This window comes from Parasteatoda tepidariorum, chromosome 8 (assembly GCF_982258835.1).
Source record: "Parasteatoda tepidariorum strain Cologne lab strain chromosome 8, Ptep-v5.0, whole genome shotgun sequence".
Taxonomy (NCBI): Eukaryota; Metazoa; Arthropoda; class Arachnida; order Araneae; family Theridiidae; genus Parasteatoda; species Parasteatoda tepidariorum.
In genome coordinates this window covers 62,092,610-62,118,056 of record NC_141762.1, presented here as the reverse complement: position 1 = coordinate 62,118,056, position 25,447 = coordinate 62,092,610, and the positions used below count along the sequence as shown (strand labels likewise).

Genomic DNA, 25,447 nt, shown 5'->3' with positions numbered 1-25,447 from the left:
ATAGACATACAGATGCAGTTGAGCTCGCTCATTGTAAGGAGTCGCCTCAATCTACACAAAGTAGAAAATAAAGCAGATGTAGAAAAAAAAAACAATGTTTTTACACAAATCAGATTTATTTTCATAACATTGCTGAAAAAAAATTTCTAGTTTATGACTAAAAATAATACAATAGAGTAAAAAGATACATAATAATCGAACTCTATTGAGCTCCATTGAGAGTCATATTGTTTGATGGGTGACACAATATGGAATAACTGAGTTTAACAATGGTACACGTGAACTTTGAATTATCAAAAGGGAGAAACGAACGCCCTAACTTTAATACAATTTCGTCCCTTAGTATAACTCCCACTACTCAACGTAATTTAAACTTAAAAATTTGCTTTAGAAACTTACAGGATTTGGCTGCTAGATGTTAATTTTATTTTTTACGTATTTTGTCTTATATCCAGAATTCTTTAAACAAATTGAAAAATAAATTATACTCTAATATAATTCGTTTATCCAAATATAATTTCAGGCAAAAAATATATTATTCATAAATGATTTTTTTTTTTCATATTTTATTTAATAATAGATGAAAAAAAATTTTATTTGTAAAGTATACAAATTTTTTGCATCATTTTGAGGAATGTAATTTTATTTGTCAAATTTAAAATTTGAACAAAAGAACTGGACTTAATTTTAAATATACGATTCTTTTAAATTTTTATTTTGCCATATAAAATTACATTCCTTAAAATTGTATTTTTTGTATTAGACAAAAAAAGCACAAATTTTTTTAGCAATTAATAAATAAAATAATAAAAGTTATGAATTTGTTACTAAAATTATTTTTGCCTGGAATTATATTTGGATAAGTGAATTTTTTTAATGGGTTAAAAAAAAATATTCGATTCTCTAAAAAAAATTCTCGAGGAATGGCGAAATGCGCATAAAAAGAAATTAACATTAAAGGGTCCAAACATTTGACGACTCTTCTAACCAAATTATTAGGACCAAATTTCTAAACTTCACACCACTATACGTATATACACATTAGAGAGAGAGAGAGAGAATATTTATTTATATAGGAAACGATATAATCTCGTCATTAGCTTGCAGGATTATATCGGAAAAAAAGAGTGTTTTCTAATATTGTATTAATATAGCCAAACTAAGTAAAATATGTCAAAACAGTAGTGTGAGGACAGTTCAACTTTGGAACGAAGGTAGAACTTACTAAGCAAAAAATTTAAAATAAAGCAAAAAAATGCAAAATAAAACAATCGAGCAAAAAAAATGAAACTAAAAAAAAGAAAAGAAAAACTCTAGAAAATACAGAGTTAAACTCAAAATTTTATATATACTCGTATGAAGAAAACAGCGAGTGCAGATGTACTTACACTTAACTGCTTACACTTAACTTATTTTTTTAGTTAATTTGTTTTGGCCCGAGTCTGGGTGTGCGCAAGGTAATCATATTATACTGGAAAATTCAGAGCTCCGAATTAATAAAGTTGAATTTTAATTATAAAAAAATAAGTTATAAAATTTTAAGATTAATAAGGTTGAATTTTAATTGTGAAATTTTAAAATTAATAAAGTTGAATTTTAAACATTTTCACATTGATACTTTTAGAGAAATTATTAACAATTAGAGAAAAAAAAATTTTTAAAGAATTCTTTATTAAATAATGGAATAGGTTTAGACACGAATTTACCCGAATTGGATTTGTATAGGTTAAAAACATAAATTTAGTTAACAGAGAAAGTTTTAATTATAACATACAATCAACTTAACGATTTTGCATAGAATTTAATTACAATAGTTAGAAATCCATTGCTTTTTTTATTAAATTTTGTAAGAGTTCGTCCATTTGTTTTTTCAATGAATAAACATGACTACAAATTTTTTTTAATTCTATTGATTTGATTGAAATGGTATTTAAATAACTGTTTTTAGAAGCATTAAAATTCCATGTTATTAGTTTATTTATATTAAATTTAATATTATCTAGCAAATCCGTGACTGAAATTCTCGAGGCTTGAAGTGTTGATTGCATTGGACCTCTTGGGAGAAATTCAAAAGAGGTCAAGCCTATGTAATTTGCACAGTTGTTCTTTGCACAAGATAGGCCAAAGCATTTCCTGTAAAAAACATACAAAAAACACGCGTGAAGTTCTGATGAAATAAGGGTTTTCAAAAACCAATTGTACAGTTTAAGGGACGAAATTTCACTCCCAAGTTAACAGAAGCGCTTGTTAACATTTTGGTTCTATCTCCAATGTCTGCTACTCCTGGACATCCTGAAAGTGTAGGAGCGTTGGAATAGTACTCGAAAAGACATGTTAATTAAGAACATTCAAGAAAAGGTCAGTGATTGAGACTTACAACTCCAATATCTGGTGCTCGCCTATCGAGATGTACCACATAGTACCACTGGTATTTCACCATATCGAATAGTGGATAGATCAAACCAAAAGCAGTTTCAAATTGCTGATCAGATTTTGATCATCATTCCCTCATCATCTCATAAACTGTTGAGAAAATGGATGGGTCCAGAAACAACTGTTGAGTTGCCAAGGCAATACACCGCACTAGTAAAAATGGAAGACAAAAGCACCAGAAAAATACATTTTAACAAACTCCGACAGCATGTAGAGGGAGTTGGTCAAATTGGTATGATGTTTGACCAAGATAAAGAGTTAGGAGATTTACATCATACACCCTCTGATACCATAAAATTGAGTAAAGATGATATTAGAAAATATGTATTTAAAAATTCTGTAAATTGAAATTATTTTCAAAAACAGATGCTTGTTAAGACATTGCAATATTTTGTTGCTGTTTTTGATTCCATCCCTAGATTAGCAAATGTGAATGAACATTCAATGTCTTTAACTCCAGATTTCTTTACAAAGAAAATGAAACCCCAACGAAAACCTATTGCTGCATAGAAAGAAGTGGATCGACAAATTCAAGAATTACTTTGACTTCATCTGCTAAAAACGAATGAAAGTGAAAGGGCTCGTCCCATCCTATGAGTATCCAAGAAAGTTGGTATCGTCAAACTGTGCGTTGATTATTATATATTGCTAAATAGCTTTACAGTTACCGATGCCTACTCAATGCAAAAGGCCAGAAATCTTTTGTTTGAAATTGGTACGACAAATTACATAAGCGTATTAGACTTGACAAAACGACACCGGAAAATTCCTATGAAGGAGGAAGTTAAACGTCTTACGGCTTAAGTAACTCCTTTTGGTCCTTACCAATAAAGGAGTATACGTGATGGGAACATTATTTAAAACTTTAACTCTTGACAAAAATCTAGAGAGAAAGAAAGCTCCTGAAACACATCAAAACCTTTATTAATAGTAATAATTAAAAATTTTAAAAAAATAAGATGGAAATTATTTTAATTAAAAATTAAAAACATTTACACAGAAAATATATAATCTCGTCTCAAATTCCCTCAATTATATCCCCAAAAATAGCGTTATCTGATATTTTATTCATAAAGGCAAAGCAGAATAAATCATTATAATACATACCTGCCAACTCTTCCGGATTTTCCGGAAGATTTTATTTTCATATTTAAAGTGGTGGCAATACTCAGGTTATTCCAATTAATTTTTTGAATTATAATGATAATTATAAATGAGTTTGACCACCACTACATAGAATTAATTATAAACAATATATGAAAGCATAATTATTCTTGCTCACGCGAATTTCAACGGGATCAAAATATAAATATATTTTTGAGTCAGATTGTTTTTCGTTTATTGTTTTACAACCACTCTGAAAATCCATTCTCGGAAAGAGTGAAAGTTGGCAGGTATGATAATATTACGAGTAACACCAAACAATGAGATACGTTATCATCATTTAATCAAGCAAAAACATCACAGAAATTCAAAATATCTATTCAAGAAATCAAAAATTTCCAAAAGAAATCAATTTGTAATATACCTTACCTGAATTATCGAGATCTGAAATGTTGCCAATAAATAAAAACAATTATAATATTAGTCCTCATTACAATAATTACAAAGACATTTGATCATACTTATCTATTATTGATTTGATTGTTTGTAAATTACATTTCAAATATAATAAAATTATAAAAGTTAACTTTCATTTCAATAGATAGGAAAAGCATTTCATCACATTTATGTAAAATTTATTTAACTCTTGTAAATTAACATTATGGTAAAACAGAAATTCAAAATAGAAACCTTATCATTACAATAATTATTAAAATACGTCTTTACTATTTATGTTTATGAGTTACATCGAAATTTTGAGCAAAGGGGATGTTCATCTTACCCTATCAATTTCAAATTTAAATAATTGGTGGGTACAAAGCTGCAGCGTGGTACAGTGAAATCTCTTTTAACGGACAATCTATCAGAAGTGACTAACTCTACATCAAACGAATGAATCATTGTATTTCCCTCCAAAAGGAAAACGCTATCTTTAAGAAATCTTTTAGTTAAATTGTTTTTTAAATGTTCTTTAAAGAGCTTTGAAATTAACGGTTAGACATAAATTTTACAATAATGCGAGTGTGCTTTATGGAGAATATAATAACTCAATTGCCGACCAGCCTGTGTAGAGGGCAGGGAACTGTCCTTGCATCAGAAAGGTCCAGGGTTCGAATCCCGGGTAAGGCATGGATGTTTCTTTCTCTCTCTGTGTGTGCAAGGGCGGCGCCAGTAGGGGGTCAGGGGGGGCAGGAGCACCCCCGTCGGGCATGGCCAGCCCCCTCCCCCCCCCCATCGGGAAAAATTTAAAGTCTCGTCGGGAAAATAGTCTGGTCACATTTTTTTTTCTAAAAAATGTCAAAAATTCATTTACAAATGCCTAATAAAAATTTTTGTAGTTGACTTTTTATTTATTTATTTTTAAGAATTAGTAACAGAATTTAGTAAAATATATTGTAAATTCTATGTAATTGTAGTTTCACTGCACTACTCCTAACTTTGCTCATACATTGTTAAACTAGAGTCCGGATGCGATTAGACATGGTTGAAATTGAAGACTTTTCGAAGACCCATAGAAATCCTTTCCCCTCAAACACATCTTGATTTTCTTGGAAACTTATCTTTCAAACTGCTATTCTTTTTTTTCGAGAACTGAGGAGGGGATAGATAATCACCCCTCTTTACTGGGAGAATAACTGACAAAAGCCTGAGGGACAGAGAGAGAGGCAGGTCCTCTTTACAAATTCTTTTTCATGTAACATGTTTATTAATGGTTTATGGGATCACATAATTGCTTTGTGAAATTTTCAAGCAAAATGAAAGTAAAAGAATAAAATTAAAAAAAATTCAGTTTTAATTTTTTCATTTTTTTAATACTTTTAAATGAGGAAAATCATTTACTTATTCGGATTCAAGGTTTATATTTTAATCAACGCATTAAATAAGCAGTCGGAAAAAAAAAGAAAAACAAACAGTAACAAAATATTTGTAATTTATTTTAATTTTTTTGGCAGATTTAATTTATTATTTTTTTTTTATCATTTTCTTAGTAGTAAAAAGATTGTTGATTGATTCAGAGAAACAATTAAACTGTCCGTATTCAATATCTTAAAATATATATTAATCAACATAATAGATTCTCATTGACTTATTTTATGTACAGTGTATGAAATGGAAAAAGGGAACACCTTGATTAACTTTTGATTTAATCGTATATTCACGTATAAAGAGTCAATACCATATTTTTACGAAAAAGAGCACTAAAGCGCATTTTGCTCAGGATAAACATGCAAGTTTGTCAAAAGTTTAGTGTTAGGTTTTTAATTTTCAAAATGCGGAAACAGCCGCAATCTGGAAGATGATAGTGTCCAAAGTTATGGCAAAAAGAGAGATGGAAAGTTTGGGTCCTTTAATTTTAACTTCATACTTCGATTATTGCGCATTATCTCGAGAACTTCTTGAGTGTATTGAAAAATGTATACATTAAATTACAAAAAAAAAGAGAAAAAAATTATGCACAAATTTTTAAGCAAAAATAATTTTAAATAATTATTTGTTATTTTTTACTAGTTTATTAAATAACAATAAAATATATTGAATTGCATGTTCTACATATTTTTACATCCTTTTAATTTCAAAACACAAACTTTCAGAGCAATCGATCGATTAGTTTCTGAGTTCAAATTTTAAAAACGTCGGTTTGTTTAAATTTCATTTATCTTTAATTATTCAATCAATTTTATTCAAATTTTGTATTTTACAATTTAAAATTACCTTCCACAAAATAATATAAAAATTTGTATATCTTGCTATTTTATTTTATTCTATCCGTCGTTGAACAGCTGACCTAATTTTCGGGTTTACGACTACTAGATAGGGGGAGGGTCTTGTTAGAATCTGTCTTGAGATTTCCATACTGTCCTTAAATTGGGACTCGTTCAATTCGAATTTTTCTCTCTTACAAAATTTAGAAGATATTTTTTCTACTTTATTATAAAAGCTTTTCTTTCCTTTAATCATCCTAAATGTTTCAACTAGCATAATTGTTTACTTTATTTAATTATTGTAGTTGATTTAATTATGTTATTTTTCAAATCAATCGTAAGAGAATGAAATAGGAATTTCTATATCAACTTTTTGTAGGATATTAAGAAGACATAAATCTTTCACATGGAGGTAAGCAAATGTTTCAATTAAATCAATTTTGGTAAATCAATCAAAACGTGAAAGATTTGAGCAGTTTTTTATATATACATTGAGATTTTTTTGTTTTGTTTATTTATTTAAATGGCGGGCCACTATTCAATTCCCTCTTTGACTGGCCTGTTTGCCAAAACTCTTGATTTGGTCTGTTCCGGATAAAATTGATATAACAAATGTAATTTAATTTTAATTTTACTTACTGCTAATAGACAGAAACAACATATGATCTTGTTTAATAGAGCATTGAAATCAAATGATCATCAGCTAAAAAAATTTTACAACATGAGAAAAAAATTGTCTAAAACTCCTGTATGATCAAATTTTCCATGTTTCCCCTAAATATGAAATATGTTTAATTTGTAATATTATAGTTCGTACACGAAATTAATTAATTTAGTTAGCTTACGATTTTATTGTTTATTGATCATCCTATTTTTAACTTCTTTTTGTTGTTATTATGTGTTTAAAGTTAATAAGGCTTCTCAATTTTTTCATTAATAAGGCTTTTAAATTTCCTAATCAAAGTCGAAGCAATTTCTTTAAGTTATAAATCGAAACTATATATAAAAATTTGACAGCTTTGTTTTTATTTTAACCGTGTGCATTTAATTTAATGAAATAAAAATAAATAAAGAAGTGGAAAAAATGTAACTAAATGACTGAATAAAAAAAAAAACTTCGTTGTCATATCATCTTTTGAATAATTTGAGTATTAATAAGTTATATATAAGCAAATTTTTAGTTTAAAAGGTAAAAAAAAAATTTGATTTGTTTAAAAGGTAATTATGCTCCATCATTCGATCATGAGACTATTTAATATCTGTTCCTAAGGATCAGAATTCTTTTTCATTTTACTTCATTGTAAAAATGATATATACTTAATATTTTCATGTGATATGCTGCAGTTTTAAATACCTAAGAGATGATTGAAATTGTCAATTCAAAAATCAATTAATATTTAAACAATTAATACGTAAAAAAATAATTGTCGCAAGCAAATTAATATTAAGTAAGAACGAAACAAATATGATATCAATATATGCTGAATCACTAGTAAGACAGGTGGGATGAACGACATCGAAACCAATTTGATTGAATAGTAAAACTAGAAGGTGTTTCTAAAATTCGGAAATCAATCAAGCTTCAATTTTTTCTTCTTTTTTTTTGTTACGAAATTTATCAGGGGCTATTCGTTAGATTTCAATATGTGTTATGTTTTTTCATAGATTAAATATTAAACATTAACAAATATTTGTCTTTTAAAACCTTTCACTCTATAATAATTATTAATTCTATATTAATTCTATAATAATCTTATAATAATTATTCTATAATTGTAATTCTAAAACTAATTGCTAATTGATATAAAGCGTTAGTGTGTATATATTAAATGTCTTCCATCGGCGGAACCCCCACATTACGATTAAAGTTTATTAAGGTAATTACGAATATTATAACCTAAAAACAGACTATTTTTAAAATATTTAATTCGAGGAATGTAGATTTTTCCTCGTTTTACCATTTTCAATCTTAAATAAGGTTTTATATCCGACAGTTAAGTTTGCAGTCCTTGAGTTATATCTAATCTAGTTTTGAATAATTTTTGGTGTATATACATAAGTTGAAAATGAATAAGATAAGCCGAATTATGGTTTACTTCTAAATGAACTGATCAATTTGGAAAGCATTTTTCAAGAATGTTAAGTATTCAAATGACTTAATTTATTGAATTTAAGAAAAAAATTTTAAAAATATTCTCAAAGCAGGTTTGTATATTTGGGGCTGATGATTATAAAATCTAACACAAAACTGTGAGATCGGGGGCTCTATTCCAGCTGATGACAGTTTTTAATTATTATTTCTTAATACTGAAAAATGTTTTTCGTATTTTTTTAAGTATGCATGTTAATAACTAGTAATTTAACAATTATTTAAAGAACTGGAAGGCTCCACTACCTGTTCATTTTGCTCACTAACCCTCGTGGTTGCTTCTGCATTCATTGCAGGTTTAAAGGAAAAACGGTTTATTTCCCTTTTTTTCTATAAAAATTACGATTGAATTACCATTTACATTGTGAAGGTGATTAAATTTAAGTAAATCAATAAAATTGGTACCAATCAATAAAATTGGAAAATTGGTACCTGCCGCAGAGTTATTACTCAATAAAGTTGGACTCAAGGGATAGAGCATTCTCCTCCGAATGAGGTGCACCGAGTTCGAATCCCAGTGATGGCTGAGTGATATGAATTCCACACCCGGCTTTTACCGACCACAGTGCTGACGTGAAATATCCTCAGTGGTAAGCGGCTCTTAGAGTTCCTTTGGTATCAGACTAACCGTAGGAGGATTTCGTGGTTTTCCTCTCCATGTAACTCAAATGCGGGCTATCAAAACGACCTCCACGAATGCAAAAATTTCTTTCACTACTTGATCCTGGAGTTCTCTTGTCTGCTGGATTAGGTTCAAAATTACAAGGCTACGGAATTAAACATTAGTAGTAGTAGTAAGCTCGAATTTTTGGAATTTTTTCTAGTTGTGCATAAATTTTTTATTGTTTGAGTTGCATTGTTTGAGTAGAATATTTAATTGAGAACACTGTAGAATCTTATGATGGATGTGCATATATTGTTTATTTATTCAGATATCACTTTTATATTTTTTCTTTGTTAATATTTGAATCATGATAAATTTTTTATCAGAACAAATATGTCATATTAATTATTTTTCGTATATTAAAAATTATTGCTTATTTTCAAAATTATCTTAGCCCCCCTGTCGGGGCATTGCTGACCCCCTGTCGGGCTAAGTCTAGCGCCACTCTTGTGTGTGTGTTCTATGCCCTTTCTCCTTTGTGCGTGAATGTGACCCGCCCTATAAACGGGTTGTAGTTGTGTGAATGGCGTGGCAGAAGTCGAATTCCTGGCCATAGATGGCGCCACTGAAAAACAGGAACAATCGCATCCCCACTGCCTAAACAGTCATACGACAAAAAATTCCACTGAACTGAAACCTGAAACTTGTACGAATTTTGAAGGCCATTGGAAAAGAATCTGATGAAGTTTCATTTTTTGAAGGTGAGTGATTAAATAAATACATTATATTTTGGTTAGAATGTTCTTTCTACTTTATTTCCTAGATAGAACTCCTAGGTTGCAACCTATCTCAAGTTATACATGGTTAACTGCATGTGAAATGTGCTATTTTCTATAATTCAACTTTTCTTTTACTCTACTGGATGACCAATTCACCTCGACATTAAAGAGAGATGGCCTGTTGCAAGTTTTTTTATTTCTATCTTCTTTTTTTTCTTCATATTTTGTGCTCAATATTTCATAGTTGTTTGCTCAAAATGTGTTGATTTCATCTATGGTAATTTAAAATATGCTTAAACAATTCATGAATCTCAATTCTTAGTACTTTTATTTCCACTTCAAAAAACTATAACCATCTATCTTAAATTTATCCTATAATTTTTTTTTAATAATATTTATCACTAGAAATAAATATTGCACCATTATCATGACGATAATATTAATTTTAATCTCTTGAATTTAAGCATTAAAAACGAAAAAAATATCCGCATTGTTGATATCTTCGTTTAAAAAAATGATTTCACATTAATCTAATAGCATGAAATTCTAATGTTTAAAAAAAATGGTTATTTAGTTACTATTTTAGTCAAATAAATAAAAATAAAACTATTTGTAGCAATATTGTTTTATCGAAAAAAACAAACAGACATACTTTTTCAAAATTTGGTTGACAGCAACAGTTATCCAACAAACTTAATCAAGATCCATATAAAATCATTCAGGTAATTGCATATTAAAATTAATGGTGGTTATTTATATTTTTAGTTATCTAAAACTTTTAGTTATCTAAAAACTTTAAGTTATCTAAAAACTTTAAGTTATCTAAATTAATACTTTCCACCTGGAAATCCAATTCGGGCAAATCTTGTTGCAAACAAAAATTAACATTATATCTGTACTTATTAAACAATTTTAAATATCATACCTAATCTACAAGCTTCTTCAATATACAATTAAGACATAAATATTATATAATAAATGTTATAATTTTTATAAAAATGTTGCATCTGAAATTCAAAAATTATTTAGTAAAAAATAATTTTGAATTATTTAGTAAAATATATTACTTTACTCAAATCCAATTTTTAGGCTAATCGAATGTAAGGGACAAATCAAATGCGGTTCTTGACTTCAGTATGAACGCGTCTTTAAAATATATCCGAATACCTCCTGTTTGTGAATTCCTAATTTCCTATTGTGTAATATGATAACTTTATTACGAAAATAATTTTTAATCATAATGATAATTTTACATAACATCTGTCTCTCTACTCCCTTTATATGTTCCTTATTGTGTTTTATTTTGGCTTTTGCTTGAATTTATATCATAAATTTACTTGAATAAATTATGCTAACGAATCAGTCTCCCTTTCTGGCAATCTTCATTACTATTGTACTGGTGCTATTAAATTGATATATTTTGCTTTGTTTCTTTTAACACAATATTAGACAGAAATATTTTTTCAGCTGTAATCATATGAGTTAAAAAGATGCATATACATATTAAAATTGTTTTCAACTCAATGGTAATTAAAAACAGTTGATAAATACATTATAGCAAAGAAATTTCTGATTAAAACTCAAGAATAAAACTCTATAAACAGTGGTTATTTATTTTAGCTCTTTGCTTCGTAATATCCGATAAAGAACTTTAACAACATTACGGACATCTTTTGTAAATACGTTGGTAAAACAATTCAAAGGACAATTGGATTTTTTTTATTTGCAACAAAAAACTAACTAAGCAAATGAAACCAACCTGGCTAAAATATTAGATGCAAGCGCAATATGGGAAGACAGAAATGAGCACAACCTGTACTCTAAATAAGGAATCTGATTACTTCTCCAGTTAAGCAACTGATTGATATCCTCAGAGGCGTATAAAGGGAAAACATTGCAATGCGTCTGATTTCGAATCGGAAAAATATTGTATTTCTGATATTTAAGAAGCAAATTAAAAGCATTATTTAAAGGAAATATATATGTATATAGGTAGTTTGTTACTTCCTTCAAGTAACACTAATGCCCATGCTACACACGGATTTGCCACTTATATATTAACCTTTAAGTGTTTTCCCGTGCTTTTCCCATGGAACCATATTTTGCCCCCTAATTTGTTCATAATTATTTCCCTTGATATGATTGTAAAGTATATTAAAATATAATATCTGGTCGATATTGAAAATTATAGATTAATATTACGGACTAATATGGGTCATTTATATGCATAGTATTTGAGCAAAACTTTCACCACTTTCACTTTTTACTATTCGCTTCTATAAAAACAAAAAACAATAATTTAAGGAAAAGGAATATTTTATTTACGTCACAATCTTGAAAAGAAATTAAATATAATTTTTAAAATATTGACACTTTACCATGAGCACACCCTATGAGACAACTAACTTGTTGCTCCCTATCACGTATAATACTAATGGCCACGCCATACACGGTTCTGCCACTTATATTAACCTTTAAGTTCTTTCCCTCGCTTTTCCAATGGTTTCCAATTTTTATCCCCCTCCCCCCTATTCCTAAAAAGACAACATAATTAAGTAATAACATGTATCTGTAAAAATATCAGCAAAATTCCTATATTCGAAGCTCTGTCACTTAGAAGTTTATAACAAAAACAAATCAATTTTAATGCCCCTTAACAAATTTTTATTTACTATGCTGCTCTATTTATAAAACAGGCATCATATACCTAATTAATATCTAAAGTATAAAATCAAAAGCTTCTAGTATGAATCATAACAAACATTATCGGTAAGAGCACACTCAGCAATAAAAATAAAACTTTTTTTTTACATGAATACAATCAATATCAGACTTAAACATTTAAAAAAGTTTGGTACGAACATACGAAAGCAAATAAATTTTACTCTAAGTGTACAAAATACCTTAATAACAATGTGTATTGGATAAATATGAGCGAATACCTTACATTCAAAGTTGTGCCACCCAGAACTTACGAAAACAAATACATTTTACTCTAAGTGTACAAAATACCTTAATAACAATGTGTATTGGATAAATATGAACAAATACCTTACATTCAAAGTTGTGCCACCCAGAAATTTGCCAACAAGAACAAAGTAATTTCAGCGCACAGTAAAACAAATTTGGTCATTATTCTGCTCTATTTATGATGCATGTGTTATGCTTAATTAATCTACTAAACTAACATCTAAAGTTAAAAAATCAACCATTTCTTATATGAATCATAATAAACAACATATGTAAAGAGAGACAGAACTCACTTACTAACCCATAAAAATCATCATTTTTTTCATAATATATCGCAATTAATCCGAAACTTGTTTAATAGTTTGTTAAAACTATACTCTACATGAAAATCGACCATTAATATTTAAGAAAATTGAAAAAAATTTTAATTTGCTCATTTTTTTTCCAAAAAGTTATCCAAAATCCCATGGATGGGTGATCGTGTAAGGCTAAGGGTGGGGGCACTAGTGGTTAAATTGCTCTCGCAAGACTTCCGGGTTACTGCTTCCGATATATTTTTACGCCGCAGATTGAAAAAACGCGCCATCATATTATTGCATCATATCTTTTGCAGTATTTCACATGTACCGAGTTCTTTCTTTCAGCCTTTAAACTTCAGCATTATAATATTAATATTATAATCATTAGAATATTTTCTAATTAGGCTAACTTAAAAAGATATTTTTTGGCGACATTTTATTCTAATGTAGCCAAATAAGGGATAAAATACAACACATGGCAAACCTTAAGAATTATTCACAATGAAATACAAACTTTCAAAAAAATTTTTTGGCTTTATGACCTCTGAGAATCAATACATTTCTGAAAGCTCTTATGAATGGTACAATTATTTTTAGATTTGAACCCAAATTACGTTAACAAAACTGCATAGAATATTAGGCTTGTTCACACATCGCCTCGTAGTCATAACATAAGCGGAGGGATACACCGGAAATTTTCTAAATTTCTTCCGGTTGAAGGACGCTTGTTATTGTTTACATTAGGCCACCCATCCATAGACTTTCATTAGTTGACTTGCCACCCAATTTATTGTAAACAAAGTACATGACGTCACACGCCAGAGTTCTGATCTACGCTACCTGTAACTCACTTTGGCTGCCAATTGTGAATATAGCTGAAACCAATTTCTCAATGCAAGCTACAAGCTAAAATAGTAAGAGCAATAACTGTTTGATTTTTTTCACACTATCTTTTTAAAAAAAAAAACAATTCGTCAAAATTCAGAATATAGTGTGCTGGCTAATCTGATTTGAAAAATGAATGAGACGAACAGATAAGAACTTGATCTTTTGTGATAAACCTTTACATGGTGGGAAACTTTCAGTGGTTTTCAGCTAGAGCGGGTATTTTAAGAAGCTTACTGTATGACGTAAAGAAGAAATTTAATTTACTGCTTGATATATGAGATAATAAAAGTTTATTCATTTAGAGGCATTTCAGATAAACATCCTTTTTAATCTTCAAGTATTTTCCTTGAACTATCTTCCTGTAATCTTATATCTTCGTATATATACATTTTTTGTGAACGATCCTCGTATATATATATTTTGTAAAAACTTGAAAAATGCTCGAAGCAATTAAATACAAAAGGGGTCGCTTGGAAATAATCGATCAATTACTTTTACCATCCAAAACTCAGTATGAAATTATCGATGGAGTTAAAGCTGGATGGGTAGCTATAAATTCAATGAAGGTAATTTTAATTATTACTTATTTTAAAATTATAATTGAATATTTGTTTATGTTTTATCACTTTTTATGATTTAGAGTTCATTTTACATTAAGGGTATTTGACCTGCAGTTATATGGAGTATGTGCTGCCCTATGTATATCTACATAAATACAATAATAGAATTATTAAAAGAAATGCCTAATAGTAAAATATTTTTTAATGGGAAGACGTAGAGATTCTCGTCAAGACACAATTTTTTTGCGTTGTAATATTTCGAAATAAGGAATAGGTAAATCAAGTAATCAAAATGCTAGAGAATATAAAGTCGTTAGTTGTGTTATTTAAATTTTATGCTAGTTTATCTTCTTGTTCAAGCAATTGTTGTTGTTTTTTAAACTGCATTTTTGAGTATGCATAATTTTAAATTATTTTGCAACTAGAAGATATTTTACATAAGATTCAGTGAACCTGACAAAATACATAGGTACTATCCCTGTGGCAGAATTTTTTCGGACAATCTACGACAAACCACTCTAGCACTATCAGTGTTTTCACTACAGCGCGAGAATCTCACATATTTTTTTCTTTTCTCGCAATAGAAAATGATAAACGCGAGAAGTTAGCGCTCTCCATTAATCAATTTCAAAGTGCGCGAATTTTGAAAAAATTTCGTCTTTTGCCATTTTGAATAAAATCCGTTTCACTTTTCTTCCTTGATCTTTCATTATTTTAAACATTGGTCCTTGTTATCTAGCTTCCCTATTTACCAGTATTGTTCAGAACCGGTGCGAACAGCAGAACACCCCCCCCCCCTCCCGAACCACGGAACCCCTTTCAGAACACATTTCTCTGCTACCACGTGTTCACCGTAGGTAAGGTTTCTTCATGTAAGTCTTACAATGAATGGACAAATGAAAATGAAACAAATGTCAGTAGAAACGGTCAAAACGAAACAAGTATGGATATTTTTCAGCCAAATAAATATAATAGCTGATGAAAAAGTATATATAGAACATTTTCCATATGATGATGCAGCAAAAATATTCAATTAGAAGATGTTAAAATTGTATTATAGTTGAAGAAATAATTTTTTTCCAAGTCAATTTGTGTTTTTTTAATTTTTAGAAATCTCACTTAACTTTTTGAAATCTCACCCTGTTTTTGAGTAAGGGTGAGAAATTCTCTCCCATTTTTTTTCTGTTATGAAAACACTAATATCTTTCTGCAAGATACTTTTAAAAATAACTACTATGCATGTTACTAATTTTAAGTAACAGAAACTTACTTTTTGTTTATAAAAAGAAAAATATTTGAAACAAATAGAATTGTATATAATTTTTTTTTAATTGAATATGTATATTTTCATTATTCTAATATTATGGACGATATTCTCGCATTTTGCGTTAGGAAATATGCATTTATTATTAATTTTGTAAATCATCATCACATTGAGAAATAAATAATTAGAAATCTTGAAATTCGTAGCAGTGACTATCCCGAAAAATCACATGAATCAGACTCTTCAAAAAGAGGTTGCGAAATGTGTGTTTTATTTCGAGATTGGGTTGTTCTAATAAATAATATTGCATTAAAAATATCGGATTTTACGAACTATGCGGAAATCAATCACAATACTAATTGCAACAACAACAAAAAAATGACTGAGCCATGATATTAAATATTTAATATTCAAATTTTCCATATTGTCAAAAATATATCAGGATATTTAAAAACCATGTGAAAATCAATATCAAAAATGCACTCAAAACATAAATTTAGGATACTATCGGCATAAGTTGGGCGCTTCTAAAAGTGATTTGTTAAATGTGCAATACAAATTTTACATACAGAAATTATAGACACTGAGAAATAACCACGAGTTTAAAAAACCCTGTGGAAATCGGCAGCACTTGAAATCAAAATTAAACAAACGATGCCAAAAAAGCTATAAAATGTTTACATTAAAGGTAAGTAATATATATTTTTTAATAGCAATAATTGTATAACTAAAAGCAATAACTATTAAAACACTGCATGGATTAACGAGGGTATCGACGCAACCGAGCGTCTCAACTAGTGAATTCTTAAATCCCTGATTCGAACTTGACATGACATATTAATATCAGTATTTTTTTGAAAAATCTATAAATAACTGAGTAAATCTTAAAAATTAATAATAACTGAGCAATAACTCATCAGGATTTTAAAAACAAATTAATAAAAACTCGTATCAGTAATTGCAGTAAAAAATGATCCAAACACAACATATATTTATGGTTCAGGGATGAGATTCTTCCGCGGATTCGCGGATTTCCGCTTTTTCTCAGATTTTTCCATTTTTCCCGCTAATTTCCGCTGAAATTTTTTTTTGCTCAAGTTAAAATATTTTATGAGGAATTAAATTTTCCGCGGAGCGAAATTATTAAAGTCCTCATTCCTCCCTCTGAAGTTTCTCTAAAAATCATTTCCTTGGGATAAAACTGGTTGATCTTTATACAGGGAAGAGAATTTTTTCGCTTTTGTCTCTCGAATTTCAGCCTTTTTATCAAATACTCAGATTCTTTAAAAGTTTCGTTTTTTTATTTATTTATAAATATCCCGTTTTTTTTTTTTAAAAAAAATTCAGTCGTTGAAGTCAAATTATTATATTTATTTACGATTTTCAAAGAAAAGCAGAAAATTCAAACTACGTCCTAGCTGCTAATCCTTCCGCATGTTTACTTATTTCAGCTATTTTCTCCGATTTCACGCACAGAAAATAAGATTTTCCGTATTTTTTATCCGTCGGCGGGATAGCTCGTATTTTCGTAATTTAGACGTCGCTGCTTCTTGTATTCTGGAGAGAAAGCAAACAAAAAAAGCGAAAAAAAAATAGAGGTGGATTTGTGGTGAAAATATTTATTTGCTCATTCAATTAATCTTGTAAATTTTTATTTATTGTGTAAACAAAAAACAATTCAAACAAGCCTTTTAGAAATCCCAAGTCCAGACTCTGCAAATATCTCGATTTTTATTCACGCGATTTTAATATCAATCATCGATTTTCGTATTTACCTGATTTAAAAGTTGTGCATTGCAATTCTTATTTACGCTTTTTAAATATCGCACATTATGACTCGTATTTACGAGATTTAAAAATCTAATATCGTGTTTTGTATTTTTGCATTTTTAAAATCGCGATTTTATTATCAAACATCGATTTTCGTATTTACCTGATTTAAAAGTTGAACGTTGCGATTCTTATTCAGGCCATTTAAATATTGTACATTGCGATTCTTATTCACAAGATTTAAAAAACCAATATCGCGATTTGTATTTACGAGCTTTTAAAACCCTATGTAGCTACGCGAGCTTAAAATCCAATGTCGTGATTCGTTTTTGCAGTTGTAATATCGCGCGATTTAAAAATTTTGCATCGTGATCTAAAAATTACGCATCATGATTTGTATTTTCGCATTTTTTAAGTTCGATGTAGAGTTTCATATTCACCTGATTTAAAAGCCTCATTCGGAATTTATAATCACATGTATTACAAGTTTAAACAAAAATTTGACAAAAAAGTGCGATTTTTATATATATATATATTCTTGGATTTCCTCTTTTTTACTCTCTAACTACTCTCATCCCTGATGGTTGAATCAACACGAATTGTGAGAGTTAAAATTAAAACTTAAAATTTTCGTGAGTTGTGGGGGTTAAAAAGAAAACTAACGCATGATTTAAGTTTTTTATGTGCGTTATATATTAAAAATATTGTATAGATTTTATTGCAATCAAATTTTTTTTAAAAAATGACAAGTGTACCTCATTCATTAATTAATTTACTACGAATCTGAATTTGTAATAAAATCGTCATTCATAAGCTAATTTGGTGTTTTTTGAAAATAAAATGAAAGAATGAACATTTTTAATTTTGTATTATCAATTTGAAATTCTGGAAGCTGTTCATTATAGAATTTTTCAATTTCTTACCGTAATGCATGAGACAATTTCAGCATCCTGAAACAAATATTCCTTTTTTGTTGGTTTTGTAAAGTTAACTATTTTTGATTTTATTTTGCTTTTAAATGTTAATGTAAGAGCCGTGATGACTCAGGGGGTAGAGCGATGCCTGGTCATTATGAATACCGCATCTGGCTTGCACCAACAACAGTGCTGATGTAAGATATCCTCAGTGGTGAACAAATCGTGGGTTAGAGTCTCCTTGATGTCGGGCTAGCCGTGGGAGGGTTTCCTCAACACGTAACACAAATGCGAGTTAGTTCTATCAAAAGTCATCCATAATGACAAATTTCTCCCAATACTTGATCCAGGAGCTCTCATGTCTTCTGGACTGGGTTCAAAATTACAAGACTACGGAATTGAACATTGGTATTCGTAAACGAAAAAAATTTGGTCGGCTGTTCAACGAAAGTTATAAAATAAAAAGTTAATGTAATGTGATTGTAAACAGGCTGAAACTTGCTAAAAATAAAATATTATCTATTTAAGTTGTTGTTTCAAGCTTATATTGCGATTCAAATATCCAAGAAGTGAATACAAATTTTTTCCCCCCAATCCAAATCAGATTTGAGATATTTAATTATCTCATTCAGTGATTTTTATGTATAGTTTCTTCGGAACCAGGTTATAAATAAATATATTTTTTGTTTCTTTAGGTTCGTGGTGCACCTGCTATCTCTATTGTAGCTGCTCTCAGTTTGGCTGAAGAACTTGAGAAGAAAGAATTTAAAACTAAAAATGATCTACATCAGTATTTATGTGAAAACTTAAAGTTCTTATCTACGTCTCGCCCTACCGCTGTTAATCTTTCTAAAGTTGTTGATTTATTTATTGAACTTTCCAAGCAATTTTTGCAAGATGAAAACCTTAATAAGGATACTATGAAAGAAAAGTAAATATGACTATAAATAAATGTCATTTTTACCTAAATTGTTATTTTAGTGGTCAAAAATACATTGAATTAGGTATTTCTTATTCTTTCCTTTCAAGTATAAGTTAGTGAAATTTCCAAATGCAGTTTAAAAATTATTTTAATTCAGAAACTTTACAATATAAGATCAAAGGGGAAGTTTAAGTTTGGAGTATGTGTTAGTAAGAGAATTATCATTACATCGGCTAACAATTTTGAACTTGTGCAAAATTTAAAACCCTCTTAGGAACTTATTTGTACCATAGCTTTGATTTATTTAAAATAGGCAAAAGATAAACAATTTATAAATTTTTCCTATTGAAGCTATAAACAAGAAGGTATATAGTATTAATTGAATATTTTTCAACTGATTCATCTTCATAATCTTTTTTTTTTTTTTTCTATAGCTTTCTACGAAATTCTATATGCATAGTAATTACCTTTTTTTATTTTAAATTTGTATTATTACAGCATTCAATTTTATTTTATAGAAAAGTACTGCTTTATATGTTTTTTATTTATACCTCTTTTCATTGTAGTCCCAGTTTATTCTTAATCAATTCGTTGTTAATATAGTTTTTTTTTTTTTATATGAAGGGAAAAAGCATATATTAAATGTTATGTGTTCTTAGTCTTTTCTTTTTTTAAGTAAATATATATTTGGCCTGGATTCGAAACACTAAGTTAAAGCTCTAATAAGGAATTTTTGCTGAAATGTTTACTCCTGTTTACATTTATGAGCTTAAGATAAAAATTAGAGGTTTGATTATTTTATTTTTTTTAACAAATGTGTTTTGTTTTCCATTTTAATTTCTACTGCCTCAAGTGTTTTCTATATCAATAATATTAAGTGCCAAAATAATAAGCCTATTATGTTATTAAATTATTATTTCTACACTGAATTTAATTTGTTTAATTCTCAGTTCTAAAGCGGAAAAAAAAACTGACCATCCTGACAATCGGATTTTCACGTTCTAGAACTCAATCCTAATGGCTCGAGGGGGTAACCTCAAAAATTTTTATTAATAAGTGCAAACTATATTTTAAGTTACGAAATCAGACACAAAAATGTACCTACTCTGAATAAACACAACTTTTTTCAACGAACTCCGATTTCTGACCCCCAAAATATAGGGAGTAGCTGCAATCTGATAATTAGGGTCCCAATGGTTTGGTCAGGAGAGTGCTCCAAAGTTTGAACCCCTAACTTTACTTTTTGCGTATTTTACAGTGTATCGAGAACTTTTTAAGCGAATTGAAAATTTTTTACACTGAATAAATAAAATTCGTTTATCCAAAAATTATACCATACAATAAATAATCTTTACTAAATATTTTTATTATTTTATTTAAGATTGGTGGAAGTTTTGGTAAGATATAAAAAATTTTGTGCCATTTTAAAGAATATAATTTTACAAGGCGAATTACAAAATTTGAGCGAAATCGGTAGAATAGTTCCTGAGAAATCGAATTTTCAAAAAGTTTTATTTTTAAGATTCTATTTTTGAGGAACTATTTGTCCGATTTCGCTCAAATTTTGCCATGTAAAATTACATTCTTTAAAGATTATACAAAAAATTTTATACCTTACAATTCAAACATTTTCCGACCAGGCTTAATTAAAGTAATGAAATCTAATAAATATTTTCTATAAGTTTTTTTTTTTTTGCACGGAACTATCTTTGTATAAATTATTTTTACATTTAAGTGCAAAAATTTTTAATTCGCTTTAGAAATTCTCGAAACATGCAAAATTAATATTAAGGAGTCTTAAACTTTGGAACGCCCTCCAGACCAAATTACTGCGACTTCTTAATTTGACCGTCAGAAATTCCAATCCATTGAAGAATGGGTATGTGTCAATGCTGAACAATTGAGTAATAATTCAGAAAAAGTACGTTTTTGTGTCTGATTTCATAACCTAAAATATCATGTGCACTTATTAATTAGCATATTTGAGGTCACCTCCTTGAGCTATTTAAATTGAGTCCTAAAGCGTGAAAATCGATCATTAGATCATAAGTTATTCAGGAGGGTCGTCTTTTTTTCGGTGCATTGTACATCTTTACCTTTATGTATCGATTTACATTGCTCCCTTGATAGACTTAAAAACAGTGCTTTACTGTATAATCTTTTTTACTTTTCATTTATTTATGTTTTTACACTCATGTAAATTGCAGTCTTAGTTTCACAAAACAGAATTTGCTTTACAAAATTAGGGTATTTAAGAGCGCACTTGTGTTTATACTTATGCTTGTATGTTTATACTTATGTTTTATGTATGCCTTTTAGCAATAAAATTATCTAATAAATTTTCAATTGGAGAAAAAAATTCGTAAAATATTAGTAGCAAGAATTTTAAATGAAAAATTAAAGTTGAATCTATTTTTGACAAATTTTTATGTTCATTAAGTTTTAAGAGGTTTGCCAAGTTTCCAATTGTGAATTACCTTTTCACATAATACTTTTTATCATCATTTTATTGTTGTAGTATAATCAAGGAAATGGAAAAATTGTTATTGTCAGACATTCTAATTAACAAAGCTATTGGTTCTTTTGGAGGAAAATACATTACAGAATATGTAAAAGATACATCTGTATCCATTCTCACTCACTGTAATACAGGAAGTTTAGCCACTGCCGGATATGGTACGGCATTGGGTAAGTAATTTCATTGTGTTATTGCATTAAACATTAAATACATGTTACTGGTTTAATTTATTCTTTGGAAAATAAATTGCCAACAGAGCTTGAGAATGTAAATTCTAATAATCTAGATACTCTTTAGAAGAAATTTTCTTATGACTTATTTTAGCAACATACTTATATTTATTTGTTATGTTTTTCAACTTGTCTAAATTAGACTGCTTTCAACTATGTAATTGGAATATGGCTTATTCTAGAGTTAATATAGAAAAATTCTAAATATTCCAAAATTTTTGAAGAAATTAGTAAAAAAATTTTTCCTCATGTTTCATAACTTTTTGGAATTGTAACAAATAAAAAAAATTAATTGTAAAAAGCCTTATTTCTGAAGGAAAATAAATTATGATTATGTAAACAAGTTAGCAATAGTGTAAAAATGTTACAGTTTTGCAGAACTAATTTTGGAGACATGGCTTAAAAAGCAATTAATAAAAATAATATGGAAAATATTTTGCGAATTTGGACTATCTTCTATTTTCAATAAGGCTGATTCAAAACTCATTAATAAAAGGTAAAGATATTTTACTGTTTTATTACAAAGCGTTTTAGTTTAGACTTTCATTCTCTTAAGCTTGTGGCACATAATAATGCAAATTTCTGTAAGTACATTATAACCAAGTTTATAATATAAAAAATTCCCCAAATCTACGAGCATGGTACGGAAACTTATTTAATAATATTGACAACAAAAATTTTCAATTTTATTTTATTTTTTCGGCAGTAGTTCAATATCAATAATCATAGTGCTTGTTGTTGGTTCTACGCACACAACATGTTGTCAGTGGTGTTTTTATATCCTCATTTCTATCCCTAACCTTTAAGAACATTAAACTGCTTGCTATGAATTCATAAAAAAAATACTGATGATCTGAAAAATAGAAAATGTTTAAACGATTGGATTTTATTCCTTAAAACTTAAAAACAAAGTGATATATCCAAATATACATTATCGCAAAGGATAGCTGTACTAGTTATAAATATATCTTAGGCAAACCTCAGAAACTATAACTGTTTCTTAGTAGATAATTTGTTTTTATTTTTGTAAGTTGTATGTATTTAAACATTAAGTTACTGATAATGCTTCATTAAATATCTTTTACTAGGCGTTATTCGATGGCTTTTTGAAAACAACCACCTTAAACATGTGTATTGTACTGAGACACGTCCATATAATCAAGGAGCCAGATTAACAGCATATGAATTAGTTCATGATGGTATACCAGCTACTTTAATTTGTGACAGTATGGTTGCAGCTCTAATGCAATCTGGTAAAGTATCAGCTGTTGTTGTGGGAGCTGACAGGGTTGTATTGAATGGAGACACAGCTAACAAGATAGGAACATATCAGCTTGCTGTATGTGCTAAATATCATAATGTGCCATTTTTCATTGCTTGTCCTAGAAGTACATTGGATTTTAATCTTAGTTCTGGAGAATCTATACCCATTGAAGAAAGACCATCTAATGAAATGTTGATGATCAACTCCATTCCAATTGCTGCTCAAGGTATGTTTGAAAATTTCCATATAACCTACGTATATATACATTAAAGGCTAACATAACTCTATAAAAAGAGCTGAATATATCTCTTCCCGTTATAAATTATAATAAAGTAATTGCATTAAAAATGATAGTTTTATATAACATAGAAAATGAAAGCAATATGTTACACCAAAATGGAAGATAAATATCATATATCCCAAAGTATAAGTCAATCCCTTATTTTTGATTTTGAGATAGCAAATATCAGAAGTATAAGTTGACTACTGAAAAAATTCAACTATGAAAATTTTTAAAATTAAAAAACATTATAAATAATAATTAAGTCTGCAGTTTTTTTTCAAGCTAAAAATATTTAACATTGCACTTGGTGTATGATACATTTGCCGTCAAATAAGGAATATTATGTTACTGTTTTAGTTGCATACCTTCAGCAACTTACTTGCAATGCTATATTTGCATACTTATCTTTGCCTGCAATGCTATACTTACATACTTATCTTCGCAACTTATTTACTTCATTTAAGTTATCTACGTTTCACTTATTTGTTATGCAGTGGTGCCCTGAAGCACTAATTTGTATATTGTTTAAGAAAAGAATTAAATTTCTTCTTCGCATTGGTAAAGAACTTTCATCATGTATATGAGCAGTAATAAGAATGAATGCTTAAATCTACCTGCATGTTTAAAAATTTCTTATTGAAAATTCTTTTTTCACAGTGGAAACAATATGAGCTATAAGTTGGGCAGAAATGGGAGGTTAAAAAAAGATAGTTCATACCAATAATCAAACTGTCTAATGCATTTTTTTAAAATTAATAGTAAGTAAATACTATGTCAAAAAGATGAGTTTCATCAACAAAGATTAGTTAGCGATACTTTTTTTATTTTATTTTGATTTTTATTCATTTTACGAATTAATGTAAGAATGAAGAATATGTTGTCTCTAAACAATTAAATTTATAATTCTGTAATTGTAAATCGTATAGCATATAAATTGATTAAAATGCTTGCAAATTTATGATTTGACCGGACATATTAGTTGAATAATTTTAAAACTTTATTTTAAAAAAGCGAACCAACTTACATACAAAGCAGGACAACGATACAAAAGAACACATTGAGCCAGCTCAAATTATAAAGCAATCCGAAAGAAACGGTAAAACAGGTCCGGAGGTTTGCGTAAATATAAATAAAAAGCATAAATATTAATATAACTTTACATATAAAATCTTACAAAAAGGGCCTAAAAATTAATAGTGAGGCACATAAATAAATGGTGTAATAGTTTACATTTTTGAATAGGTATAAAATGCTGGAATCCTGCTTTCGATGTTACACCAGCTGAACTGATAACAGGAATTATCACAGAAATTGGAGTTTTTCAACCAGAAGAGCTTAAAAATAATGTTATTAAACTTTCAGATATGAATTTATTAAATTAATTCATGTTATGCATTTATGTAACTAGAAGAATAAAAATTATTTTATTATTGTGGTGTTTTTATATATTCTGCTTTATTTGCATATTATGAATAATTTAAAAGCTAAGCATACTAAGCTTTGTCTTTATCTTTGTAATAAATGTAGAATTTGAATATAAATAAAGAATATATTTACAGGGAGAAAATTTGGGAATAAAAAAAAATAAGGTATCAACCTTGATTCATCTGTTAAGTTAAATAATAAAATAAAAATAATTATAAAAGACATAGAACATGATTTGGTTTCAACTCTTTTGTTTCAGATTTTTTTTTTTTTTTTTTTTTGAAATTTTAGCTATTTATAGTCCAGTTTTATTGATTATAAATATCAGATCTATGATCGTGACAAACATGAAGAATTTATTTAAAATAA

At 28.5% G+C, this 25,447-nt stretch overlaps 1 protein-coding gene across 1 annotated transcript; it reads left to right on the top strand.

Moving 5' to 3' along the window:
- The first annotated feature begins 13,912 nt into the window (after nt 1-13,912).
- Nucleotides 13,913-25,084, top strand: LOC107447125 (methylthioribose-1-phosphate isomerase). Its single transcript, XM_043050404.3, has 5 exons — nt 13,913-14,494; nt 19,132-19,367; nt 21,877-22,046; nt 23,195-23,596; nt 24,896-25,084. The coding sequence occupies exons 1-5, from the start codon at nt 14,366-14,368 to the stop codon at nt 25,033-25,035; spliced, it is 1,077 nt and encodes a 358-aa protein (XP_042906338.2). The 5' UTR covers nt 13,913-14,365; the 3' UTR covers nt 25,036-25,084.
- Nucleotides 25,085-25,447: the final 363 nt, after the last annotated feature.

Coding starts and splice junctions, on each gene's coding strand:
- LOC107447125 (XM_043050404.3), top strand. CDS start 14,366: ATGCTCGAAGCAATTAAATACAAAAGGGGTCGCTTGGAAATAATCGAT. Junction 19,368..21,876: donor AAGGATACTATGAAAGAAAA/GTAAATATGACT, acceptor TTATTGTTGTAG/TATAATCAAGGAAATGGAAA. Junction 23,597..24,895: donor CATTCCAATTGCTGCTCAAG/GTATGTTTGAAA, acceptor ATTTTTGAATAG/GTATAAAATGCTGGAATCCT.